This window comes from Gossypium arboreum, chromosome 5 (genome assembly GCF_025698485.1).
Source record: "Gossypium arboreum isolate Shixiya-1 chromosome 5, ASM2569848v2, whole genome shotgun sequence".
Taxonomy (NCBI): Eukaryota; Viridiplantae; Streptophyta; class Magnoliopsida; order Malvales; family Malvaceae; genus Gossypium; species Gossypium arboreum.
In genome coordinates, this window is record NC_069074.1 from 8,361,782 (window position 1) to 8,389,546 (window position 27,765).

Here is a 27,765-nt window from a genome sequence, read left to right on the forward strand (position 1 = left end):
TGGAAAGCGTGGCCAATGGCATGACATTTAATGCTGAGCCATAATCGATGAGTACGTTCGGTATTATGTAGCCCTTGCAGTGAGTCGTGATATGCAGCGCTTTCACCGAGCCTCTACCATTTGGCGGTATCTCATCATCACTAAAAGAGATGAAATTGTCTGCATTCAGATTGTTTACCCATCTATCAAGCTTTTCGACGGATATGTTGTTGGCCACATAAGCTTGATTTAACACCTTCAATAAAGCATTCCGATGTGGCTCTAAATTTAACGAGAGAGATAGATCGAGATTCGTCTTTGTTGCTTGCTCAATTGTTCCACCACACTATACTCGCTGTGCTTAATAAATTTCAAGAATTCTTGGGCTTCTTCCTCATTCACAGGCTTTTTAGTTTCTTGCACGGGTGGAATTTCTTGCTCGACCTCGATCACTGCTTTCCCTTTTTGTTTCAAGTCGCTACTTTTCTTTATCGGTTCAACTTCTTTAGAATAGCACCGTCCACTGCGGGTAAAATGACCTACTTCCCCAATAACTTCAGTTGTGGCTTCACACTTTTCACCTTCAGGTGTAACGATGTTGACATCGTACTTCCACGGTACTGTTTTATTGTCCTTATAAGGGAAAGGAGATGGTACTTCAATTATCATTTTTGGTTTCACCGGCTCCTTCTTTGCGTCATAATAGATTATTAACGGTCGGTCGGCACTATATGGGAAACCTGATGATTGATTGTCAGAGGCACATATTTCTCCACTGTCGGCCTCTTTGGCTTTACAAAAAATCCCAATCTCCTTATTGTCCATCATACTTTGCAGTAAACTTCTGAATTCCTTAGAGGACTGAATGTTATGCTCCCCAATACCATGGAGCTTGCAAAAACTGTGACCTTTTGCATCTTCTCCTTCGAATACTCCGTCAAGACGATAGAGCAACTCTTTTTCAACTAGTACCTCCCAGATTTTCTGCAGAGGTGTTCTTATTTCAGAAACCCATCTTCTACTTTGCCGTTCGTTTTCCTCTCCTACTACGCTCACATTCCCTTCAGTGTGGTTTGGGAATAGATTCCCGGTTGTACCGCCAGTACCATCAAATCGCAAAATGCCCGCATCAATGAGTCCTTGAACTCTCCTCTTGAAAGCAAGACAGTTCTCAGTAGAATGCCCCTGGTTCTCGGCATGGTATGCACAACTAGCATTTGGATCGTACCATTTGGTATGGAGGTTTAAGGGTGCAATGTAATGGGGGATATTAACTGCTTTCTCAAAAGTTTTGGGTACAATTCCTATAAGACACGTGGATGGGAGTAAACTGCGGTCTCTCGGATTAGGCCTTCTGGTCTTAGTTCATTTCGGGTTGGCTTTGAACGGGTATAGTGTTTTGTGGGAATGAGGTGATAGGTTTTGGCTATTCGTGGCGTAACGGGATAGGAATGAGGTGGTGCTTGGTAATAAGGGGTTTGAGGAGGATAATAGAAATTTGGAGATGGATAATTTCGAGGTCGGGGTTGATTTGGATATGGATTCGGGGCATAACGGTTTTTCATTCCCACCATATGGGCTTCTGGTTCTTTCTTCTTCATAGGCGCTACCCTTTTTGAACCTTCTGAACCTTCCATTCTACCGCTCTTGACGGCATTCTCTATGAGCTCACCAGATATTACAATATCCGCAAACTCCTTCGTGGCACTTCCCACTAGTTTGTCATAAAATGGCACCTTTAAGGTGTTGATAAAGAGAACGGTTATCTCCGTTTTTGTTAGTGGGGGTTCCACTTGGGCCGAGACGTCTCTCCATCTCTCGCGATATCGTCAAGGTCTCGATGGCTTTTTCTTCATCATTTGCAAGGTCATCCGGTTCGGCACCATGTCGATACATTCTTGTATCGCTTCGCGAATCAGACGCCAAGTCCTTCCAGGATCGAATCTTTTCTCTACTAAGTTGGTTGTACCACCAAGAGTGACCTGTTAGACTATCTTGAAAGCAATGTATGAGTAGCTTATCCTCGTTCACATAACCGGTCATTTTTCGACAGAACATGATGAGATGTGCTTTTGGGCACTTTGTCCCATCATACTTTTCAAAATCAGGCGCCTTTGAATTTGGAGGCAAGATTAGATCAGTACCAAATCGAGTTCTTTGGCACCTAGTGCGTAGAAGACTTCAAGCCTTCTATTGCTTTGAGTCTTTCCTCTAGACTTCTATATTTTGCATCATGATTATCCAATTTCAACTTGGCTACCTCTGCTGGGTCGTCCAGATCTAGAACTAGTGGATCAGCAGGGCTTGCCCCTAGGTTCGACACGAATAATCCTTGCCCCAGATTAGTGGGTGGAGCAGGTGGCATAGGTCGTTGTTCCAAGACTGTGGGTTCCCCTTGAGTATACCCTCTTTGTGTTGTATATGCGGGTGGTGGAGTGAATCTCGGGGGATAGAGTGGATCCTGATCGTGGTGAATTCTTGACTGAGGTTCCATAACATCGGGGTTCTGACAGTCCTTTTCCTTTGACCAAAGTTGTCATCATCTCCATCATTTTGGCCATCGATCTCTTTGCTCGAGTGATTCCTCTCGAGATCTCACCATTAGGTCTCTCGTTTCTTGTTGCGATTTGGCGATTCTGATTTGGCGATTGCTTTTGAGCCCTTTCCATCCTTTCAATTCTCTCATTGAATTCACCTCCATTACTCTAGCTTGTCGGTAGCGTTTTATACTGGATGACGTGGTTCCATCTTGTGGTATTACAACTACGAATTATATATTTTATCTTCTACGATCGAGTATGGGATATGCAATGTATGAATGAATGCATGAATGTCAAATGAATGTCGGTCATGAATGAATATGCAAAAATTTGGTGTTAATTTCAAGATAGCCCTATTTAGGCATTTCCTTAATCAAAGGAGTATTACACAACGTTTGGTCACTCATATAATTGACTCCTCCATTAGAAACCCTTTTGGCAACCAATCTCTAATCAACACCTTCCTAACAAGATGCCTTGATGCATGATGAAAAATAAAAATACGACAAACGACATTGGTTAGCGCAACACATATAAACAGAGAAAAACTGTGGAAAATATAACAAATTAAGCTACTTGGTCCAGTGGACTCGATTCCCTTGCTTAGAAAGCACAAATGTAAAAGAAATAGAAGGTAAGATGTGCTTTTCCCGTGTACTTATTTCGGTGACTACTAAACAAGCGGAGGTTCGGCATGGCTCTAGTTAAGTGGCTCGTATAGTTTATTATATGCGGTTTTGGTTCTAGATAGGTACTCGAATTGTCCGTACTGTCATCTGCTAAGATTAGTACGAAGCCTCGGTCATAGCCCATCACAGACTCACGAGTTCAATTCGAGGGACTACATTTACTTATGCCTATGCGGAGGGACAAGTTAACTCACGAAAGCATAAGTCATATGTAACCCGAAAGTATTCACTAGCCTGTGCGGAGGAACCAGTTAACTCACGAAGGCGTAGCGTTTACTTTCACTTAAACAGGGACGGAGCCCGGGTATAGAGCTCATGTTATGCAACAAAAATGCACGTGCACGGTGTGTAGGGAGAAACTTGCAAACCTTTACGTTTTATTTAAAAAACTAAACCAAAACTAAAATCACAAAAATTTAAAGCTGAAAAACAACCGGATAAAACAAGTTAGAATATATACAACACGATGCAAATGCATGATTTTTTTGAAAACAAAAAATTTGAAGATCACGACTAAATGTTAATTTAAACAAGGAATTTTGAAAATTTTGACAACGCGAGTTTAATTCGACCTGACTCTCAAAAAGGTTCCCCAGCGGAGTCGCCAGCTGTAGCGACGTAAAAATTTTAGCTTAGCTTGGTCGCTAATTGTGGCGATTTATTGAAAAAAAGTTTGAAATTTGACGTTTGATTTTTGAAATAAATAGGGAGTCGCCACCGATCCTTTTTCCTAGGTGTGATCGGACACCTATTAGATCTCTTATTAAAACAAATAAAAGGCTAAGTTTAGGTCTACGTTAAAATCCGAGAGAAAATTTAGGGTTCGGAGTTCGATTCTGCTGAGGAAGGTATTAGCACCTCATAACGCCCAAAATTGGTATCTTATTAAACACATGTTGTCTTGATTTTTAAAAATACGAATTCAATTTGACATTTAAGTGTGATCCGATTAAAGGAAATGAGAAGTTGCAAGTTTTTGTTTTTAGAAGGACATCCTGCTTTTAACACGAGCGATTAATTTCACCCAACATAGCGATGAAATCGATGACTTAATGTTAAAATTGGTACATTGCATTATTCTTAAAATTAAAATGTAAAAAGTTTTTAAAATGATAGTAAAAAAATCCAAGAATATTATTGTCAAAAAATGCGAACAATGATGTGAATAATAAAATATATAAAATATAAAATATTAAAATATCAAAATATTAGAATAATAATAATTAATATTGACAAATAAAAATAAAATAGAAATAAAAAGATGTACATAATATATATATTAGAAATAATAATGATGTTTTAAAAAATACTATTAATAATACTACATCAATATGTACATATATAAAAATAAATACGTGATAATATTAAAATATGTACATAATATAGTGTTAAAAATACATGCATAATATAGTTAAGATATATACATAAGATAACATGTAGAAAAAAAAAATATATAAATAATATAATATTAAAGATATATAAATAAAATAGTATAAAATATATATATACGTAATATAGAATTTAAAATATACCTAATGTATTAAAAGAATATATATAATATAATATTAAGAAATATAATAATAACAAAAAAAAGAGAGAGGGAGAGGGTGGGTGATTTTCGCCACAATACAAATACATCGTCCGGTCATGGGACCACACGCGCCACCAATGAGACGACAATGGGACCTCAAAAAAACTTTTTCGATAAAAATAGGTAAGCTTCCTCCTTTTATTTTTACTTTCAGATAAAAGAAACAAAATAAGATTAAAAGGAAAAAATAAGAAAACAAAGAACTTAAAATGAGAATAGACAAAGAAACCTCTTTTGCTTTGATCTTTGATTAATCTCCAAAAAACTAGCTTCTCCAAAACTAGCCTTCACAATAACTCTTCTCCTTGATTACTTTAAAAGAAACCTCTCCAAAATCCTTTACAATAACTTTCTCTCCCAAAACTCTCCAAAAAAAAATTCCCCCGATATACAAAATATGAGAAGGCTTATATAGCCATTTACAAAATATTTTTTTATTGTTTATGTCTTCATTTGTAGGTACAAGTGGTGGTGGAGAAGGTGTGGCTAGTGGAGTTGGTTGTGGAAAAATAATGGCTAGTGGAGTTGGTGGTGGAAAAGGTGTGGCTAGTGGAGTTGGTGGTGGAAAAAGAGTGGAGTGGCTAGTGGAGTTGGTGGTGGAAAAGGTGTGGCTAGTGGAGTTGGTGGTGGAAAAGGAGTGGCTAGTTGAGAAAAGTTTAAGTTGTGGGCTAGGTTTTTTTATTTTGATTTGGGCTTAGAGTTTGGGCCATTGGGGTTTTGATGTAAATTGGGCTTTGGATAGTTAAGATTTTGGGTTTTGGGTTTAATTTTGGTGGGTTAGGTAAGGCTAAATTGGGTTTTGATGTAAATGGGCTAAAATTGGCCTACAACAAAATGTAATATTGATGATAATTTCTTAAATTTAAGGAAATTTAAGGATTTGTTAGATAGAATTAAAAATTCTTAAAATATTATTTTATTTGATAAATCAACGTTTTACCTTGTCCTAAAATATATGATATTGAATGTCAACTAATTTGTTCATAGCATATACATTTTATTTTTACCATTTATTCTTAGGATGTTGGTTGTTAAAACCGTTATTATTATCAATCATTAAAACTTATATATTTAGATTAATTACTTGTTTAAATAAATTCACAATAATATTTTAATTGACCGTTAAAACAAATTAAATTTATGATATAAATGCATAATCATATTTTAATGACCATTATCAATTACTAAAAAATATTTTTTATTGATAACTAAAGTTATTTACAAAAAACCTCCGTGATAAATTAATTAATCATTATTATCGTGGATCACTAAAACTTATATATATTTTGATTAATAGATTGTTTAAATAAATTCACAATAATATTCTACTTAACGGTTAAAGTAGTTATTTTTTCAATCATAAAATATACATCTTTAAATAACAATAGTTAACAATTACTACTATTATCCATAATTAAAACCAGCATTTTCAAATATTTTTAATATTTTAAAAATATATATATTTTTGATCCATTTATAACTTCAAAATATTCATCAATGTTTTCCATAAAGGATCAGTAGTGCCATAAAGTTCACTACCCTTCATGATTTCACAAACAAAATTTCATTGGCTTTAACACAATATCAAATTCCAATTTCTTTGAGAAAACGAAGCATGCATCTCATCAATGTTTGGCGTTTTTAATGACCACATGTCAAATACCCTTTTCTTTTTCCTTATATGATAGAAAACATCTTTGTTTGAAACCTTTTGGTAGCAACTTCCCTATCTGCCTCTCAAATAGATTTAAGTAACTCAACAAACTTTGGGTGATTTTGCCAAGCAGCAGTAAACCTAAAAGGGTGGGGGACTTACTCCATTTATATTTCGAGCAGCCCCTTACACTCTTCTAGTCACATAGCTCAATTATTGAGTTGATCCCAGAATTGTCTAATTTGACAGCATTTGGATTATCGAGAACAATCATAATATATATTTCTTTTTATTCTATAATGAACATGCACATATTAACTTGCAACATCGAGTATCTTAATTTCTACGTCAATATTTCATAATACCTAAATTTCACTGGAGAATTCTTTAAGTCTCTACTCTAAATGAATTGTCAAAGCTTTCCAACAAAGTACCCGCAATGGGCTTATTAGACAACAAAAGATTCTTCAAAATTCTCCCAAGTTTAGGACTAATCTCTCCTTGGCAATTTCAAAACAAAAATATGTACTTGGATAAAAAAAATAGATAAAGAATCAATATGCTTATTGGTCATCCTCCATTATGTTAGTAACCAGGTATAGTTAGCAGACACCTCATTTCCAACCTTTGTTTCCCCTAAAGAAAAGACTTTAACTACACTTTTTTTCCTCGTCACTTGCATGTACTTCACTAGCATCAACTAATGATACTATATTTTAATTTCATACTTTGATCCCTTACGTCTGGGATTTAATCTGTATATTTAATTCAATAGATTTTAGTCATTTATTTTCTAATGGCATTAGTTAGTTCAAATATTTAATATATTTTTAATAAAATTAGTCTTGTTTAGAATAAAAAGTTGATATTCTTAACTATTCCGATCATAATATTAATGTGAATTTTTCTTTAATACACCTTTCTAATGGATTAAAAAATCTATTTTAACATAATAAGTTGGCACGGATATATGAAGAAAAATTCTGCCTCTACATTTTAACTAGAGTTATTAAGAGTTTGACCATTTTGAATAAATAATGATCTTATAAAATTCTATGAATTATATTATATTACATTAAATAAAGGATACTAAATTTTAAATTTAAACATAGTAATAATAATTTAAGATAATATTTTATTATTTTATTTAATAAAAATTGATGATTTCCTTTTGTTTTTAACTGAATTTTTAATCAATAAAAAATGTCAATTATTATAATTACTTCAAAAATGTATCAAAATTTTAATAAATAATTATAATAATATTAAAGTTATATAAGAAAAATTGAAATCCTGCTTGTGAATAAAAGTTTGGGATGTCACCCGCAGGTGCACGTGTGATTCCATTCCTATTTTTAATGTCCCTTCACTACTTTGTTGGTGCTTTGGTCCAGTGGTGAAGGAGGGAGTTGATGCTTCTTCATTGTTGGTATTTAGAAGGAGCTTCTTCTATTCTGTATTAAGGAATGCAAAAGTACTCTTGTTTTGGTGTTTTGTATTGTTGGGTTTGTTAGTAGAAGTCGTTTTTAGGCGACGTTGTGCATTTCCTTTTTGTTTGACTGACCTTCTGGCTAGGTTTTCTTTTTGGTTTAATATATTTGAACTTGGCTGAGAAAAAAAAAATCATCTCAAGCTTATAAACAAATGAATTTCATGGCGTAGCAACTTAATAAAATTCATTTCCCATTTTCAAAAAATAAAAATAAAAAATAAAATTCATTTCTCCATAATTCCATAATTCATGCAGTATTTTGGTAATAAATTGGCACTACGATAATAATTAATTATACAAATACTTTGCAATTTCGAAAATATAAACTTTGAAGATCGCAATTTTTAGGAGGAATAATAAAAATTCTCAACATAAAATCAACTTGAAAAGTACCAAAAAATATAAAAAAATTGTAAACCGAGAAATGCCTAAATAAAATTAGATTTATGATATAAATGCATAATGGTATTTTAAAGATTATTAAAATCATTATTATTATTTTCGATCACTAAAAATAATATATATTTGGCCACGGTAATTAAAATTATTTACAGCAAAATATATAAGAATATTTTAGTTCGCAGTTAAAACCGTTATCACTCTCACTCACTAAAAAAACACATATTTTGATCGATAAATTGTTTGAATAAATTCATAATTATATTTTAATTGACCGTTAAAATAAATTAGATTTACAACATAAATGCATAATGATATTTTAACGATCATTAAAATCATTATTATTATCTATCACTAAAAATAATATATATTTGGCCACAATAATTAAAATTATCTATAACAAAAAATATATATATATAAGGATATTTTAGTTAGCCGTTAAAACCGTTATTACTTTCACTCACTAAAATAAACACATATTTTGATTGATAAATTGTTTAAATAAATTCATAATTATATTTTAATTAACCGTTAAAACAAATAAGATAAATGTATAATGACATTTTAACAATAATCATTAAAATCATTATTATTATCTATCACTAAAAATAATATATTTCTACAACAAAATATATAAGAATATTTTAATTAGCCGTTAAAACTGTTATTACTATCTATCACCAAAATAAATACATATTTTTATCGATAAATTATTTAAATAAGTTCACAATTATACTTTCAGTGAAAATGCATAATGTTATTTTAACGACCATTAAAATCATTATTATTTTCAATAAAAATATTTTTATACATAATTATTTACAACAAAATCTATAATAATATTTTAATTTACTGTTAAAACCTTTATTATCATTGATCACTAAAACTAACATATATTTTTATCGACAGATTGTTTAAATAAATTTACAATGATATTCTATTTGACCGTTAAAATAGTTATTTTTTCAACCATGTATATTTCAATAACGATAGTTAACAGCTATTATTATTATCTATTTTCAAGTATTTTAATATTTTAAAAATAAAATATATATATTTTGATACATTTCTAAATCCAAACAACAATATAACTTCAAATTATTCAATAAAAAATTAAGTATAGCTTATAAGGAAGCATCCGTGGCATGATTTAGGTAACTAAATGCTTTAATTATTAGGGTTTGAGGAGTTTCAAGTGACAGAACATTGTTTTTCCATTTATGGACTGTGCAATTTATTACATTAAATTAGAAGGGTATTATTTACCTTTTTTAGAGATGTGAATGACTCAACTTCATGAATTGAAAGTTTTTAGAATTACCAAGTTATCCAATAGTCGACTGGTTTTATGGGGGTAATTTGGTGTTTTCAGTGGGTTAAGGTTAAGCAAAGGGCATATTAAACTTGAGTTTTGCTTAAAACTACCAAAAAGCCAGTAACGGCTGGAACAATGTGAACTCCATATATGGTAATTAATATGGTTTTTCAGTATAAATAGACAGCTAAGGAAGCCTCTTAATCACACACAAGTTAAATCATTAAAGGGTTAGTTTGAGTAGGTATTAGTGCAAGTCTTCTTGTAAGGTTTCAGTTCCCCATTAAATTAGAAGGGTATTATTTACCTTTTTTAGAGATGTGAATGACTCAACTTCATGAATTGAAAGTTTTTAGAATTACCAAGTTATCCAATAGTCGACTGGTTTTATGGGGGTAATTTGGTGTTTTCAGTGGGTTAAGGTTAAGCAAAGGGCATATTAAACTTGAGTTTTGCTTAAAACTACCAAAAAGCCAGTAACGGCTGGAACAATGTGAACTCCATATATGGTAATTAATATGGTTTTTCAGTATAAATAGACAGCTAAGGAAGCCTCTTAATCACACACAAGTTAAATCATTACAGGGTTAGTTTGAGTAGGTATTAGTGCAAGTCTTCTTGTAAGGTTTCAGTTCCCCACTAATAAACTGATGGTTTTTTGTTTTGCAGGTGGATAGTAACCTTAGCGTGTTGAAAGCATGAACGGAAAGAACAAAATGATTGAACAGCAAAAACCTGCTGCTGGCTCTGGATCTGGCTCAAGCTCAGCCTCAGCATGGCCAAAATATTCCATCGGTGCCAGTGCCATTCCTACCCGTTTCAGCTTCATGAAGCCAGCAAATCTTCCCATCTGCCCTACTTCATTTAACGGTGTGAACCCAAAACCCTATTCCATGAATCAGGTTGGTGGTGCAGGTTCCAGTGCTGGGGCAAGTAGCAGTGCAACTAAGACCAGCTTCTTCCAAGGGTGCCATTCCTTTGCCATGAGAAGTGAAAAAAACAACACAGATAAACCCCTAATGCCTCCAGTGGAGAACTCTGCCAGAACTGAGGCGGCCAATGTGGATGTTGCTCAGGTTCGTGGGGGTCATCTCCCGGAACAAAACATGGACCCCAAAAAGCTTAAACGGTCAGTTCTTTTCTTTAACCTTCCTATATACTTCCTTTTACTCTTTAACTTTTGTCGAACAAGCATTTACTACTCCTCTTTTGTCTTGTTGTATAGGGTCATTTCAAATCGTCTCTCTGCTCAGAGATCAAGAATCAGGAAGATTCAGCGTCTCTGTGACATGGAAAAGAAGGTACAGTCTTTAGAGGTAAACTTCATCTCTCTCTACCTTCCCTCCATTTCTAATTATTTTCTTCAATCCATCAACATCTTAAACTTTTTCAGACACTAGTTGCTGTGCTCTCCTCTAAAGTTCAACGAGAAAAAGACAAGCAATTCTTGCTGCGAATCGAGCAACAAGAATTGCGGGAACGTATTGAAGCTTTCGCTAACCGCGAAACTATGGTGGATGGTAAAGCACTTCCATTGTCTCCTCATTTCACTGACAAAACTTTTGTCTTCAACTAAAAAAAGATGGAACAACATCAATTGTTAAAGAAATAATAATTGAATACAATGATTAAATTAAATAAATATAAATCGTATACAATTGTATACTATGAAACTAAATTGATTTTATGTTGGTGTAATTGGATCTGTCTTCCTACATATAAAAATCACTCTTATATGCATATGATATAAGTATTGTTTTTTTTTTTTTTTGGGAATGCAGCTCGAATCGAAAAGAGAAGAGCGGAAATTGAAAGCCTGAGGCAACCGCAGTTCACTTCACAACAACAACAAATGCAGGTGCAGACAAGGCATGCTAATTCAAATCAAGGTAGAAAAGAATTCGGCTGATAATATAAACCGACGTATTATTTTCACCATCAATATATTAAAAAAACAATAAAATTTAACATGGTTAATAAAAAAATCACAAAAAAAAAAAATAACCGAAGGCGAAATGAAAACCTTAAAAGCATCGCTGGCCAATATATTAGCATCGTAAACATTTTAGGAGTCAAAGTGTCACGCATGCTTGGAGGTATTTGTCAGAGGAAATGATTGATATATCTTTCCATGCAGTTACCTCCGTTTTGTTTGTTTCTCTTCAAATTATTTTAAAATCTTAATTCCTACTTTTTTTCCCTTTAATTTTTAATTTACATTTAATCTCAATTCCTATCTGCCTAATTCACATAAAATTTAAGATATTAAGATCGTTTATTTATCTTGAATCAAGTCATTTTACAAATTATTTTGATCATATATACCATCTAAATAATTATCTCTGTCAATTATAATTTTACTTTCATACTTTATATCAATTTTTCATCCCTAAATTTCATGTAGAATCAATAATTGTTTTTCTCTCCACTTTATCAGCACTTTTTCATATTTAATTTTGTAATCATACTTAACTTTTTGATTAATTTTAGAGATGACTTTGATCTTATATAATTTTATATATAACATTTTAATTTGATTTAATTTTCACAAATTATTTATATAATTTTTATATATCATCATTTTAACATACACAAATAATCATTCCTATTTAATATAACTTATCTAATACAAAACTAAGTGAACCTGTTCATTTTTGTAACGCGAAGGCAAATATATACATGCAAATGGAGAGCTATATTTTAACATGAACAAATATGTATGTATATATATTTGTTGTGCAGGTGGTGGTGGAGACGGAGACTACATGGGGAAGGAGATCAACAGGCTGAATCAACTTAGCTTGCATCAGAAAAATCCTGGGGATGTTATGATGTCTGATCGGCAAACCAGCGGAGGACAGCTCCCAAATGTGGGGTTGGACCAATATGGAGTGGGAGAGCTGCAAAATCTATTCCTCTGTGAACCAAACACACAGCAGGATGGAAGCTTTGAATCGGACATAGAAGAGATACAGCAGATCCTCAACTTCGATCCTCGCGATGGCCTCTTGTGAACTCATGCTTCTTTCAATTGCATGCCAGCCCTTTTCTCCGCAATCCTTTCGTTAATTTCCTGTTGCATGTCTGTCTGTTTTTCTTTATTTCAATAATCTCCTGGTCTTCTGTTCTTGTTTTTGTTTTTTTTGTTAGGAAAAAGAATATCATGAACTTTTATATGATTTTAATAGTGAATACCTATATCATTGTTGATTTCCTTTAAATTTTGCTTCTAACTATGGATGCCATAAGTATTAATCTTGAATGTAAATCTAGGATGTACAAGAAACTATTTATAAACTCTTCCCATGACATCATTCATGATTCTTTTCTAATTATGTATTAACATTTCAATAAATTTTTTTATGTCATTGACATATAATTTTGATAATCTTTTTTACTTTGAACTCTGAACTTAAATACTAAATCTCAAACCCTAAATCACAAACCTAAACCTGAAGCCTAAATTTTGAACCTTGAACTTGAATTCTAAACTCTAAATTTAGGGTTTGGGGTTAAAAGTTTAGAGTTTAAGGTTTGTTTGTTTACTTATTTTTGCTCTAGAAAATAACTTATATTAAGATGATTTTAAAATTTTAATTTTAAATATCAATAAAATAATGACACCTCATTAATTTTTAAAATATAAAATTAGTATTATTCACTCATCTATATTTAATATGTTATCAATCCAAATTAATTTTAGTTAAAACAAGTAATTCAAATTATTGAAAAACGTTGAATGTTAGAAGCATTTGTTTTATTTTAAGTTTCTTGATCTATTTTATAATTTTTTTCCATCGTATCAAGGTTGTAATTTAAATTTAAAAAAAAAAAAAAAACCAAATCTATCGAAATTGAAAAGGAAGAAACTGAAGCTCTTAGTAGCCGTTTTACCACTAGTTTCTTCTTTTCCAATTTTAATAGATTTGTTTTAGTTTTTTTCAAAAAAAAAAAAACAATGTTTTGATAGGTTGGGACAAGAAATTTATCAAGAAACCAAAAGTGAAAAGAAGTACTGCTAATGCCATTTTTTTTCAATACATTCAAATTTTTTAAAAATAATTTGGATTACTTGTTTTAATAAAAATTAAATTGAATTAGAGAAATATATTAAATAGGAGCAACTTATTGTCTGTTAAATATGACTAACAGTATAAATTTTAAAAATTAATGATTATTTTATTGATGTTATTTCCTTCCTATAATTGTGTTCCTTCTTGTTTCAGCTTCCAATCTTTATTATACGAAGACATCCACATGACCATTCTAGGGTTTTGGAAGTCAATGTAAAGATAGAGACCAGCCGGGGCTTTTACTTTTATATATCTGATTGCTCTACTTTTCTTCCAAGCCATAATTTAGTAAATAACCAAAAGGTTACTAGCTAGACGAGTATATGTGTTGTTTTTTCCTCCCATAACTCTCCAACTATCAAATATAGCTGGGAAAAAACAAAGACTTATACGGTACTATAATACTTACAGCTGATGGTGCTGAAGAGTATCATGGAAAACAGAGAACAATAATAGATAAAACTTGGCCTCCGAGTACAGGCAATTCAAATTTTATTGCAAAACTTTAATGAGCTTGGAAAATAGACAGCATAAATCATGAATATTATATTAACCTTTCGCCTTACCTCTTACTCTTACTGTCAGACACCAATCTCAGCCTTAATTTAGATATTAGCAGTGTGTTTTTTTTTTGGGTGAGGTTAAAAATAGTGGTGATAATAAAATTAATTATTGTAATAGTGAGATTAGAAATAATGATTAGGTGTGTGTTTGGATTCAAATGCAATTGTACTGATGAGAATAAAAATAATTATTAATAATATAATAGATATTTTTAAAATTATTTTACTTTTACTAAATTATTAAAAATATGTATGAATTCACTTAATAAAATATTAAATTTATTTGCCATGTTTATTAAAATATTTTTAATTAATTAATATTAATTTTATAATTATAAAATATATTTAAATACTATTTTATAATAATAATAATAAAACAATCCATGTCTTACACGTGTATATATCATCAACACAAAATAAAAGATTAAAATTGTAAAAAAAGAAAAATAAAAACAGTTTGACTGGGATGGTTTTTTTTCATTCCAATAGAAAATTGAAGTTGCGGTGAAGTGAGGTTTTTCAAACGTGCCTTGTTGATTGTTTTTGTGTCGTTTAGATGGATGAAACTATATATTTATATGATATGATTATTGCTCATAAATGTTATATCATAGGTAAGTTTTATGCATGTTGACAAGTACCTTATTTTAGATTTAATACATGTTTATACGATGTAAGTTTGCCTATATGATGGTATGCGAACCTATATCATATAGTCTCATAAAAAGGTGCAAGTGTTTTACACACAAACTCATAGTACTACGCAAACTTGAAATGTGAACTGTGTAAAACCTAACTTAGACCCAATTAAATTACGAATTGATAATAATAAGTCTAATTCATCCGTATTCAAAGCACTCAAAAACTCCACTAAAAAGGTATTATTCCTTTTTAACATTCACACTTATATTAATTGGTGATCAAAGGGAGCTAAGAAGAAGATAAAATGTTTTCCTGTACAAGTACCAACAAGATCTGACTAGAATTCTCTGGAGTTCATGATATAGTCAGATCAAGGGTACTCGCCAGTTTAAGATACCTTGTAGAATCATGACCTTCCTTCAAGTTGCTCCTCTTTGAGACCATGTTTACATTCAAAGAATACATTTCAGTCTTTGAAGGAGAAGATAAAGACAAAGACAAATTGCTATTTGCAGCTTCTTCCTCATTGCAAGTCTTTCTCCTAACTTCTTGCCCCATCTTTGTGCTCAGTGACAGGCTCAAATCAAGGTCCTCATCATCGACTGCTTTTCTTTTGGCTACCCTAACTTGTCTTTCTGCTCCTCTTCCGAGCCACTTGTTTGAAAAAGAGGGAAGAATCAGTATTGGCTGCACTTCTGCACAATCATCAATTATATCTTGAAACCCTTCTATTTCCCTAACAGGTTGCTCACTGAAGATGGGGTTATTATTCATGTAGACAACCTCATTCCTTGCTTTTGAACCAACTTCTTTAGTCATGTCTGAACGGCAGAAACCGGCTCTCCTTCTGCAATTTATGCGATTTCCAGCAAATGCCCTCCATGAAATATCACTATATATAGATATTAATGACAGAGATGTTATCCATTAGGCTTACAAAAGAGCTAAAATCTCAATCTCTCGAAGCAACACTAGTCAGATAATTTAATACATTCTATACCTGATCACTCTTTGATCTTGAAGCATGGACTGGTACCGAAGATTTTGAGAACAGTAATTTACACTTCCCAAAAGATGCCTGTTGTTTACAACTGTCATACTCATATACATACAATGGAAGATAGGTCAAGTATTAGAAATTGAAGAAATTAACCCAAAATATAAATTTTGCATTTTGTATGACCAAGACTTGTACCTTGACCCTTATCATCAATCTTCTTGCTCCGATACATCTATATGCTCAGTAATCAAAATTGTAGAACAGTTAGAATTATTTACTATCTTCTGTTAATGAATTTAATGTTTTATGTTTTAACACATACCTGCAAATGACTCTTGACATGAGCAATACTAAGACCCTCGATGTTCATTAGTTGCAAGACCAGTTTTGGAGTTGCTCCTACACCAAAGACAATATCAGAATAATTAATGGGTAAGTAGGATCTTAACTAAAGGTTTGAAATCAATATGCCCCAAACCCCCCAAAAAAAAAACAGAGAAATTCAATGATCTTACTCTCTTGACCGCCAAGTCTCTCCACGGCTCGAACAAAACAAAGATGAAGTTCAGGGGTCCATCGCAGCCTAGGCGTCTTTGATCTTACATATGGCCGCACCCCACTTGAAGCAGTTTCCTTCTTCTCACTGCTGTTGCTTGGGCTTGCACTATTTATAGTCTTACTTATTCCATCATCAGCTTCCTCATCTTCATCCAAGTTTAGTGGATTAATCTTGTGCATGATTGATCTTTCAAGATGGATGCCTTGTGACAGAAATACTAAGACAATTCAAGTACAAGTGATCAAACAGGTTTTAGTAATTCCTCCACTTGTTTTCGTCTCCAAACGGCCGTATTCTGAAAAAGAAGGTTCCATAGCGTTGAAGAGTGTAGAGCTGGTGTTCCAAACTCATCCAAATAGAAAGTACAAACCCTAACACTCAGCCTCGGTGGAAATGTATTTTTCTATATACACAGTGGACCCATATCTTATTCTCTGGATGATTATGACCCATATATGCATGTCATGTCATGCATATCCATGGATGCGGTCATGACCGAGAGTAGTACTAGGCTATGAAATTATATGGGGGTAAAGCAAAAGTTTTTAAAATCAGGCAAACAAGAAGAAAAATATTCACGAAGTAATTATATAGTAACTAGTAAATGCAAGATAAACAACATATAATTTTTATCTGTAGAAAACTATTGCTAGTGTGACAGGAAATTTATTTATTTTTGTTTTATTTTTACAATTCCTTGATGAAAGGTAAAGCTTTGTTTTTGTGACAGATTTAGGCACTGTAATTTGGTGTTTCTTAGCTTTGTAGTAGCAGCCAGTTCTCTCCCTCTTTTATCTTTAATAAAACCTCTTTAGCCGAGATAAAAGAACCCTGTATAGAGACTAGAAATGGTAAGGATGTTAAGGAAGACTGTGCTGTTGATTCTTGCTGTCGGTGGTCACGGATCTGTGTTTGTCCCTTACCAATGATCGCTCCTAATAAGAACAAATTAAGATTGTATTTTTTTATATTTTTGTCTTCTCCAGAGATTCTTTAGTCTTTCCTAGAAGATAATAATTTGTAGTATATGATATATGATGGTTTTCGCTCTACATTTGATTCAATGCTTTTCAATATTCTTATCAATTGTATTGGAGGACATCACAGCTTCCATGATCGCTCTTCTATGACCACCACGAAACTTTTGATGGTTTTTATGTGACGAATCTGTTTCTCTTTTTTCTTTTTAACTTCTTCCATGAAGAATTCTGATTTTTAAGGAGATTCTTCTTCAAAAGTTTTCACATGGCATAATGGCCAACAGATGCCGGAGGAGACAAGATAACCAACTGGAAGCTGACTATGATTCGATGAGCAACTATACTAAAAATATATATATATATATATGAAATTGCATAAAGTTATGCAAAAAATATTGTTGCAAATGATGCATATATATATATCCATGGATAAGAAATGAAAGATATTTTGCTTGGATTAAAATAAAATTCCAGAAAACGTTCAAAGTTGAGAGGGTCTGTTTTTAGGGGGTGGGGAGACTACCTGCATGTGAAGATCAAAACAGGACAAGCCAGAAATCATAGTTTGATGTGCTTATTGAGATTGAGAAGCTTAGATCAGCGGAACTGTACCAAGCAAGGGTCAACTCCTACTGATCTCTCCCCTTATTTTAATCCATGGGGCATGGCAGGCAGGATGTCAGCTACAGTACACATAATATAATATACTACATGGGAATACATAACTCTTTTTATGCGGATCGAACCAATATCATGGCATGAGTATGTTTGTCTTCTCTCTACCCATCACCTTCCCATGCATGCCATGTATGCAACCATGACCATGATTAATGCACAAAATATTTGCTGGACCCAGCCTAAAATGCTTTAAATACCGAGCTCAAGTTTTTTTGCTTTGTAAATCCTGTCCAACGGGTAGCATGCAAAGACCCAAAATCCATTTATGTGAGGGGAGAGTCAAAATCAGCCTAACAAGTGACCCAAAAAAATCAGGCTAAAAAGAGATAAATAAGCGAAAAGGACTGTCGGCCTCTAATCCAAACCTAGAGGCAAATCCATAAAAATTGAAAATTGAAGTGATGATTACAAAATTCGCTGATAAGTCAATGTTCGGAGTTGGGACACGTCTCCCGCTGTAAACACTAAAAAATTCGACCACAGTCACTTCCTTTGTAGCGTTCTGGCCTTCTCTGCTGGAGTTGGTGAGACGAGTTGCGGCCTTGAAAAAGAAAAACACTATTGCCCTTTTCACACACCAACACCACCCAATTCCCATTTCCCACACCTCTTTTCTTCATCAAAATTTCTATCCCCCTTTAATTGAGCTCCACACCGTCTTTCCCCCTTTCATGGATTCCTCTTTGGTTTTCGTTTTCCCTTCAGCTTCTCCGTCTGTAACTACCCTGGGTTTCTGCTTGGATGCCGAGAAAGCGTAGGAAAATATAAGAAAGAGGAATCTTTTGACTCCGACAGTTTGAAAAGTTTTGTGTCTCTACCACTTTCTTCAATTCAATTATCTACGCAACCTGACGCTTCGCATAGCCCACCGATGGCTTTTGCTCGTGGGTTCACCTCGTTGACTGAATTATCTCTACCTTTTCATCGGCACCGCTTTCTGCCTCCTCAATTTTATCAAACTTTCTTTTCTAAACATAGTCTTGGAAGAATTTCAACTAGGATCTGTAACCACCAAAACCCGAACTTTGTTCTTAGAAAAAGACAACCAAAATTTAAGAATTTCACGTCGGTGGAGTTGGACCAATATGTAACGAGTGATGATGAAGATGAAATGAGTGAAGGCTTCTTTGAGGCAATTGAAGAATTAGAGAGGATGGCAAGGGAGCCCTCTGATATTCTTGAAGAAATGAATGATAAGTTGTCGTCAAGAGAGTTGCAGTTAGTTCTAGTTTACTTTTCTCAAGAAGGGAGAGATTCTTGGTGTGCACTTGAAGTATTTGAGTGGCTCAAAAAGGAGAATAAGGTTGATAATGAAACAATGGAACTCATGGTTTCAATTATGTGCAGTTGGGTCAAGAAGCTGATTGAAGGAGAGGGTGATGTGGATGATGTGGTTGATCTCCTTGTGGACATGGACTGCGTGGGGTTGAAACCGGGTTTTAGTATGATTGAGAAGGTGATTTCGATGTACTGGGAGATGGATAAAAGGGAGGGGGCTGTTGTGTTTGTGGAGGAAGTTTTGAAACGGGGAATTTCATATGAAGATGATGATGGTGAAGGACAGAAGGGAGGGCCGGCTGGTTATCTTGCTTGGAAGATGATGGTATGCTATCTTAAGCTTTGATTATTAGGATTTAGTTATACTAATTTGTAAGTTCGAGATTGAATTTGCTGTTCCTTTAGAGTAATAGGCAAATGATTGAATCAAATTTGCTTGTTATTTGCTGATTGAATTGTTTTTCTTCGTTGCTACTATTGTTGTTAGCTTGTTTATTTTCCCTTCTTATTCTTGTAAATAATGGTCACGGCTGTTTATGCTTAATCATTTGTTAGTATTTCTAGTTCATGTTGGTTGCCTGTATGTATGGTTTACAATCGAGTTGGAAAGCAAAACTATACTTTAACCACCATGTTATTTGGTCGGGGCATTATTCTTTTTCTGTGCTGAAATCATAAAACTGATTGTTGTGGTTTCTTAATTCGGCACCATCGTTCTTCATTTTACCCTGCATTGAAAGAAAATTCTCAATTTCTCACAGTTTTTTGCTATTCCATATGTATCTCTTACTGTAACTCTTTTTTTTTTTTTTGGATTCTATGTCAATAATCAATTTACCTCTGTTCTGCCAGGTTGAGGGTAACTACGTGGATGCCATCAAATTGGTGATCAACCTTAGAGAATCTGGGTTAAAGCCTGAGGTTTACAGCTACCTCATTGCAATGACAGCAATAGTCAAAGAGCTTAATGAATTCACAAAAGCCCTGCGGAAGTTGAAGGGTTTTGCAAGGTCTGGCTTGATCGCTGAACTTGATGTGGAAAATATAGAGCTTATAGAAAAGTATCAATCTGATCTTCTTGCTGATGGAATAAAATTGTCTAATTGGGCAATTCAAGAAGGAAGTTCTTCAATTAATGGGTTGATTCATGAGAGGCTTCTTGCTATGTATATTTGCGCCGGTCGTGGACTTGAAGCCGAAAGACAGCTGTGGGAAATGAAGCTTGTTGGTAAAGAAGCTGATGGGGACCTTTATGACATTGTTTTAGCTATCTGCGCTTCGCAAAAGGAGACAAGCGCGATATCACGGTTGCTTACTAGAATGGAAGTTTCAAGCTCTCTACGTAGGAGGAAAACTTTATCCTGGTTATTAAGAGGTTATATTAAAGGAGGGCACATTGGTGATGCTGCAGAAACGGTGGTTAAAATGCTTGATTTGGGTTTATATCCAGAGTATTTAGACAGGGTAGCTGTTCTGCAGGAACTGAGGAAAAGGATCCACCTGCCTGGAAACATTGGAACTTATATTAATCTCAGCAAACGACTATATGATGCGAGTTTGATTGGACCTTGCCTTCTATATCTGTATATAAAGAAATATAAGCTTTGGGTTATAAGAATGCTTTGAAAACTGAGGAATGGAATTTTTATTATACTTTTGAGTGTCATGTATTTACTGGAAAAGCATAGGAGTTTTATGAACCTGAATTTTAGATAGCAATGTAAGGGTGCTCAGATATGCAGACCAACTTTGAACACTACAAATACATGGTGAGCATTTTGTTCTTTGGGTCATTTAAATACTTGTATAGATTGTGCCTACTGTATGCGTAATGAATTATTTCCTCTTAATGTAAGTAATGAAACCGCCTAGTGCTACAAGTATGTTCTTGTATTAAGCTTCTCCCTTTTATCCCTTGAATGTACACGTACATATTCTCTATTACATTACCCTACATGTTATTTATCATCAGCTTATGATCTGTTCTGTTGTAGTCTAACCATTTTATCTTTACCTTAATTCTTTGGTAGTTGTTACAGCTCTTGCTAGAACAAGCTGTGTTTCACGTTAAAACAGCTACGTCCATAGCATTCTAATGGAACTATTTTACCACAACCACGCCTTCGGGAGCTTCTCGTTATTTACTTAATAATGTTTTGTTTGGTTATTAAATGTTCTTCTAGTAGAGATTACTGCTGTGGCGTGAAATTTGCCGTCAGCTAAGCTCCAACTTAAGCGATGTAATAAGTGGGGTTGTTCAGGATTATTGACAGTGTGGTATCACCTACATGAATATGTTACTCTTTCTATCTTTGGCCTATGAGATCCTTTTTTTTCACCGTACAAGCAGTTCTGGAATCTAGTGTTCTGGATTTACTAATTTTTCTCTTCTGAAGATTAGAATGAATCAACCAGACAACTGGTTGGCAGGTGTTAGCCAGAGACAGCGATGACTGAAATTACAGTAAAACATTGAACTGGTAAATCATCGTGTGGCTTCACTTTGGAATTTATCAAGCATGTTGCTAAGAGGGGAGGTTTGGTTTCAGGCTTTCCCCTACAGAACTTAACAAGTTCTATGCCAAGGTTCCTATAACATCTTAATTTAACAGTTCAGGCTTGATGCAGATATCTCAGATTGAGAATACAGGAGACAGAGGGTAGAGGTAGAGAATCAACCTTTATTCATCTCCCAAGTTGCTACTGGAAATTATACAACCCACTTTAGCATATGAATGAACCAATGAGGAAAACGAAAGAACAAAAAGAATGGGGAAGTAGCAACAAACCAAGGCTCACTCGCAACTCTTCATCTCTCTCAATTATATACAAGGAAAAAAAATCATTTCTCTTACCAGGCATTGGATTAGAGAAAGTTGAACCTACCCGAAACTCCACTGCTTCGAAGCCCAACAATTAAAAGGGAAGGGGAAAAATTAACTTTATTCAGGTTTCAACTTGCTTCTGTCGACAGGATTTCAAGCTCAGCCCACCAAAGGGGAGATAGTTTTGGCGTTGCTCCCTCAGGTCCCACTGCTGTTATCTCTTTTAAATTAGCTGCGATTTCTCTCATTGTTGGTCTCTCTTTTGGGTCAGGATTAACACAAGTTTTAATCACTTCAAACAATTTCTCCACCTCATCTTCCTGGAAATATTTAAGAGTTGGATCCATCATTTCTTTCAAGGGTTTATCCCTTTTCAAGTAGTCTGAGGCCCAATCTGCAACACAGCCATTGTCTATTGAATATGGGATCCTACCGGTTATCATTTCAAACAATATTACCCCAAAGCTGTAAATGTTGCTTTCTGCATCTGCTGATTGGGATTCTAAGAACTCCATGGTAGCCAATCCCGCCTTGGCTGCGGTAGCATTACTCAAGAAGCTGAAATCAGATATTTTGGCAGCATAGTCTTCAGTCAGATACATAGAGCTAGACTGCAGGTTTCTATGGGCAATAGGAGGAGTTAGCTGATGCATGTGCTCGAGGCAGTATGCTATCCCCATGGCTATTCTTAGTCGCATCCCCCAGTCCAAGTGCTCGGCTTCTTGTACTGCATGAAATCCAAAATTCAGCATCATCCTGGCCATACCCCATTTGGAGCATAGTCGTCTTATGATATAGATTTAAGTTAAAAGTACTTACTGTGTAGATGCTCAAAGAGTGTTCCATTAGGAGCATATTCAAAAACCATCATCCTTGTGAAAGGCACATTTTCTTCGCAATAGCCTATGAGGTTCACAAAATTCTTGTGGTTCACTTTAGACAAAGCTTCTATCTGAAAGAATGAACATGAATTTGACATTCAGAAATGATCTAAAAGATGTTCAACACTAGAGTGATTAACAATACTGCAGTACCTTGTTTCTAAAGTGTGTTTCTAAATTCTTTGACCAATCTTCACGAGATGCAACTGCTGTCGATGTTACGGCTATTTCAACCCCACTTGATAAAGTCCCCTTGTAGACTGTACCGTCAGAAAAGGTACCAATTATATTGCTAAAATCCTCACAAGCTGCTTCAAGTTCTGATCGCTTCAGTTTCGGTACACCTGAAATACAGACGTTAATACAAGAGAAATGCAAATCTATAGACTATGCTGATAGATTGATGTTGGCAACTCCAACCTTGTTTCACCAAAGGAGAAGTCCAATCCAAAATTTTGTACCAAAAGGTGAAAATAGTAGTTTCTTTTTGCATAAGATTTCTATAAATTGCTTACAAGAATGCTATGTTGATCTACAGAAAGTTTCAGCAATTTTTACTAGGTCCACAGACACTTAGAAACAATGGAGAGAGATTATAGAAGAAAGAAAAAAGAAATGCATGGAGAGTACTCTGCTAAAAAGGAAAGATACCTGTGACAAATGCCTTCCGCAGCTGACCACTCAATCCTGTGGCCCAAGGTTTGACAGTAACCACCTTACTGCTTCGGAAGAGGAATATGCCAAGGACCAAAACCAAAACAAACAAGGATCCCCCAATGCTTGCAATCAACATTATAACCATATGATGTTCTGAATCAGACCTCTCATCTTCTATTTGGCTTGGAGTTGAAGCAGGGGAATTGGCTGGGGCACTGTGTGATTGTGGTGGTTCTGAGATAAATACTGGTGGTTCTGCTGGAAGTGGTAAAGCTGGAGTCGGTGCTACTGCAGGTGAGAGTGATGGTGAAGGTGAAGGTGGAGTAATAAAGTCACTGGAGGGTGATGCTGATGGAGGCAAAAATGGTGCCCCCAAAGGAGATAGAAATGGAGACAATGGTGATGGTGAAGGGGACGTTGAAGGCAAAGAGACATGATTATGTGCAAGTGAAGGTGGCACTGACGGCCGGGAACCTCTTTTGTTGGCCTTGTGTGCCTTGGAGGGATCTAGCAACTGCTGCAGCCGCCTCCAGAGAGCTACATGTCTTGGCTGGGCGATGTTCCTAAGAATGAGAAGATATCATGAAGCAAATGGGTAATAATATATAAGGAAATGAGAGTTTGCTTAAACTTGAGAATTGGAGCCATGAAAGATATAAAGAAATACAAAGAGACAGATCCTATAAGCCTCAAAAACTCTTTAAGACTTCTTTCTCTGCATATAGTTCTTCAAAACTAGAGACTCTTAATTGAGATTGATTGTTTTCATGTACCATGTAATATGAATTATGGTTAGCTATGAATAGTTCCACGGATGAAGGGATATTTTTATAAATACCCATTTTTCAGGAAAGCATTCTTTGCCTGCATACCTGTTGTTTTTGGCCTTGTAAAAAGAATGAGACAAGTCTAGACAAGACCCAAGGTAATTTTCTTCCAAAGGTTAATAAAGATGCAATGTCGTTTGAAAATAATTTTCTTGAGTTAGATCTCTAAGCTTCTGAATAGTTGCACTTATTTAGAACACTAATAACTTGTTTCTCTTACAATGTTTTAAGATGGATGATGATGCATCACACGCTTACTCAAAGGAAATGGAAAATTTTATGTCAATGTTTAATTGCTCACCGGTGAGGAAAATCTCTGCTTTCACAAGACGGTCTGGCAGCTGCATTATTAATTAGGTGATTCTCATCTACTTGAAATTTAGAAAGAATCTTAAACTCAGGTGCCAGGCTGCCAAGAAACTCATTGTTGTCGAGTAAGCTGCAAGAAATTGGAGAAATGAGGAGTAAATAAAAGCTCCAATAAATAAAATCTGAATGGAAACAACCTGAAAAGAGGATCTTACAGTGTTGTCAAGGAAAGGTTATTGCCAAAATCAGGTGGAAATGGTCCACTAAAGTTATTGCATCCTAAATCCAACACCTCCAGCTCCTTCAATTCCCCAACTTCTTTAGGAATGCTTCCAGAGAAAGAATTGTTGCGCAATATACTGCAATAGAAAGTAGAACTAAGAAAATGAGCGTGATAAAGGTGATTTATCCAACTATATATTGATCAACGAGGGAGGCTTACATAGATTTTAAGTACACAAGCTTCCCAACTTCGGGTCCCAGGCTCCCAACAAGGCAAAGATCTTTCAAATTTCTGCAAGAAGCATAGATCCGAGTTCAGGACAGAAATCATTCATAGTTTACAAATTTCAGTGGCGACAATTATCCAGAACATTAACAAGGGAGACAAAGAAAGAGCCCTCTCATTTGTGATTATATGACAAATGTGAACCTACTGCTTTCTGGATTTGCAGAGCACAACACTTTGAACAAACGAAAACAAATGAGGAAATGTGAGAGAGAAGAGAATAACTGATTAACTCACAAAATGACTACTTTTCCATGGGAGCACTTCACCCCGAACCAAGAACACGGATCAATTTCTCCATCAGTTTCCTTCCAGTTTGATAAAGCACCAAAAGGGTCGCTCACCACTCTCTCTCTCAACCTCAGCAGAGCCAGGCCTACAAATTAGTATAAAGATAAAACTCTGTTTAAGGCTTTAAGGAACTGTGCTTACAGGCAAAGCTCTAGCCATGGGATATATTCTCTATATATAAATATATACCTTCACCGTTCAAAGACGAGGAAACGCTCATATTCTGATCAAACAGTGATAAAACCAGCATGAACATCATCCTGAACTTGAGCCTCTTAAACCCCCACTGTCCGTCCATGTCCAAAAGATTCTTCGAGCTTTTCCTATCAATCTTCGACAGGGAAAAGGGAATATAAGACATAAGATAAGAGGGTTTCTTGGAGTCTGCTGGCTGCTAGCAAATTTGGACAATAACAGAAGAGAGCGCGTACACATACATAGCGGTGATAAATTAATAAATTTTATTAAAGCCGGGCAAGTAGTTTTTGTAAGTTAAAACCGACATCACTTTTAGTTGTTTTTCCCCCCACGTATATGAAAAGAAAAAACAGAAGAACAATTTATGGAGATCAAAGTCACGGTTCTAACAGCGAGAGAGAAAAAAAGAAGAAAGAAAATGGAAGTTTGGAATTCACTGAATTGTCGTCTTGTTGATGGATTGACTCTCCATGCGTTCTATATTTATAACGCCGTCCTACGAAACCTTAATCTTCCCATGTGCCATGTGCTTCACACATGCTCAATATTCTTCTTTTTCCTTTTCTTACTCCTACACCTAAACCTTCTCGTGGTTTGTTTTATAACTTACAAGTCTCTGAAAGATATTGATACTGAGACAAGAAAAGAATTGACAGCCATAAAATTTAGGAAATATTAGAAACCATGATCTCCTCCTCTGTCTGCGCTGCTGTCTGAAATGTGAACGAACTTCATTCACCCTGATCTCGGGACTGGTGGTACAAAAAGGGCCAACCTTAATTGATCAGTTTTCATCGTGTCTGTCAGCTGTTGACTTGGTCATTTTCATTACAAGCGTAACACCATTTCAAATTTCAATATCCGGCCTGCACAGCACAAACCGTTCGAACATAACATAAAAATCAATAATTCAACCAAAAGTTCCTCAAGTATTGCAAGGTGGTGCGTCACCATATAATATTTATGTATACAATATATTTATACCCCACATGTATATATATTGCCAGATAGATCAAATAAAGTAGTCAACTCCCAAGATATTAGATGAAAAAGAGTAGTAACCAGTTAGATATGCACATGTGAAACATTAATTTAATGCACCATGATGGGAGTCGTGATTGGAGTGTGGAGAACATGACTTTGAAGCCAAGTTCCAAGGGGCGTGAAGGGGTATTGTCTTCCTAGTATGAAAGATGAGAGTCAGAAAATGATGTTTATGCTTCTATGAAGATGAAATTTGATTTTTCAAAGGCTAAGTTTTACTTTTGCGATTGTCATTAACGTGCTTGTCTTCTGATGATGATTGTAAGTTTTAATTTGTTTGATAATGATGAGGAGATCATAGATCACAAGCATGCTTCTTAAGGACATTGACCCTTCATCTCTACATTTTGTTTGGAATTTGAAAAAAAAAAAAAAGCAGCTATCTTTGGCCTGTAGCAATTTTGTTTCTTTCTATACGGTCAAGTTTGAACCAGAACGTCAACTTAGTATTTGAGCTTTAAAAATCATTTTACCACTAAACAGTAGTTTAGTTTCGAGTTAGACTATGATCAATGCTAAATGCAGTAAGAAAACCGAATCAGGAAATTGAATTTTTTTTTTGTTAGGTTTTTTAGCTTTGTTTGTTCTAAGATTTGGTGCACCACCCACTGTGAAGGACACTTAAACGAGGCAAGAAACTGACATTCCACCGTACAAAAATTACTTAAACTTGAATGCTGCTTCTAGTCCTAGGTGTTGGCTTATGAGTAGAGTCGGAGGCATCATCCTTTTTGTTTACCTTCTAAAAGAATACCCAACTACCTTTCAAGCTCTGACCCTTCCTGTTTCACGT

At 34.6% G+C, this 27,765-nt stretch overlaps 3 protein-coding genes across 3 annotated transcripts; 1 reads left to right on the forward strand and 2 right to left on the reverse strand.

Annotated features, from left to right (window-relative positions):
• Positions 1–15,176: 15,176 nt before the first annotated feature.
• Positions 15,177–16,887, reverse strand: LOC108482553 (myb family transcription factor MPH1-like). Its single transcript, XM_017785684.2, has 5 exons — positions 16,453–16,887; positions 16,260–16,336; positions 16,133–16,169; positions 15,938–16,028; positions 15,177–15,829 (listed from the first exon to the last, which is right to left on the reverse strand). Exons 1-5 carry the CDS (start codon positions 16,673–16,675, stop codon positions 15,292–15,294), a joined length of 966 nt encoding a protein of 321 aa, XP_017641173.1. The 5' UTR covers positions 16,676–16,887; the 3' UTR covers positions 15,177–15,291.
• A 1,612-nt stretch (positions 16,888–18,499) lies between these two features.
• On the forward strand, positions 18,500–21,329 carry LOC108483191 (pentatricopeptide repeat-containing protein At2g30100, chloroplastic). The gene is made up of 2 exons (XM_017786456.2): positions 18,500–19,757; positions 20,285–21,329. Exons 1-2 carry the CDS (start codon positions 19,026–19,028, stop codon positions 21,056–21,058), a joined length of 1,506 nt encoding a protein of 501 aa, XP_017641945.1. The 5' UTR covers positions 18,500–19,025; the 3' UTR covers positions 21,059–21,329.
• A 764-nt stretch (positions 21,330–22,093) lies between these two features.
• On the reverse strand, positions 22,094–26,982 carry LOC108483190 (inactive receptor-like serine/threonine-protein kinase At2g40270). The gene is made up of 9 exons (XM_017786455.2): positions 25,920–26,982; positions 25,677–25,815; positions 25,374–25,445; positions 25,147–25,290; positions 24,924–25,061; positions 23,790–24,358; positions 23,292–23,482; positions 23,077–23,209; positions 22,094–22,984 (listed from the first exon to the last, which is right to left on the reverse strand). The coding sequence occupies exons 1-9, from the start codon at positions 26,089–26,091 to the stop codon at positions 22,386–22,388; spliced, it is 2,157 nt and encodes a 718-aa protein (XP_017641944.1). The 5' UTR covers positions 26,092–26,982; the 3' UTR covers positions 22,094–22,385.
• Between the last annotated feature and the right edge of the window lie 783 nt (positions 26,983–27,765).

Excerpts from the sequence above, each read along its gene's own strand:
- LOC108482553 (XM_017785684.2), bottom strand. The coding sequence starts at position 16,675 with ATGCACAAGATTAATCCACTAAACTTGGATGAAGATGAGGAAGCTGAT. Across the intron at positions 16,337-16,452 it reads GAGACTTGGCGGTCAAGAGA|GAGCAACTCCAAAACTGGTC; the intron begins GTAAGATCATTG and ends TCTTTGGTGTAG. Across the intron at positions 16,029-16,132 it reads GATTGATGATAAGGGTCAAG|TTGTAAACAACAGGCATCTT; the intron begins GTACAAGTCTTG and ends TGAGTATGACAG.
- LOC108483190 (XM_017786455.2), bottom strand. The coding sequence starts at position 26,091 with ATGTCTTATATTCCCTTTTCCCTGTCGAAGATTGATAGGAAAAGCTCG. Across the intron at positions 25,446-25,676 it reads CATGGAAAAGTAGTCATTTT|AAATTTGAAAGATCTTTGCC; the intron begins GTGAGTTAATCA and ends TGCTTCTTGCAG. Across the intron at positions 23,210-23,291 it reads AAACACACTTTAGAAACAAG|ATAGAAGCTTTGTCTAAAGT; the intron begins GTACTGCAGTAT and ends TCATTCTTTCAG.
- LOC108483191 (XM_017786456.2), top strand. The coding sequence starts at position 19,026 with ATGGCTTTTGCTCGTGGGTTCACCTCGTTGACTGAATTATCTCTACCT. Across the intron at positions 19,758-20,284 it reads ATCTTGCTTGGAAGATGATG|GTTGAGGGTAACTACGTGGA; the intron begins GTATGCTATCTT and ends CTGTTCTGCCAG.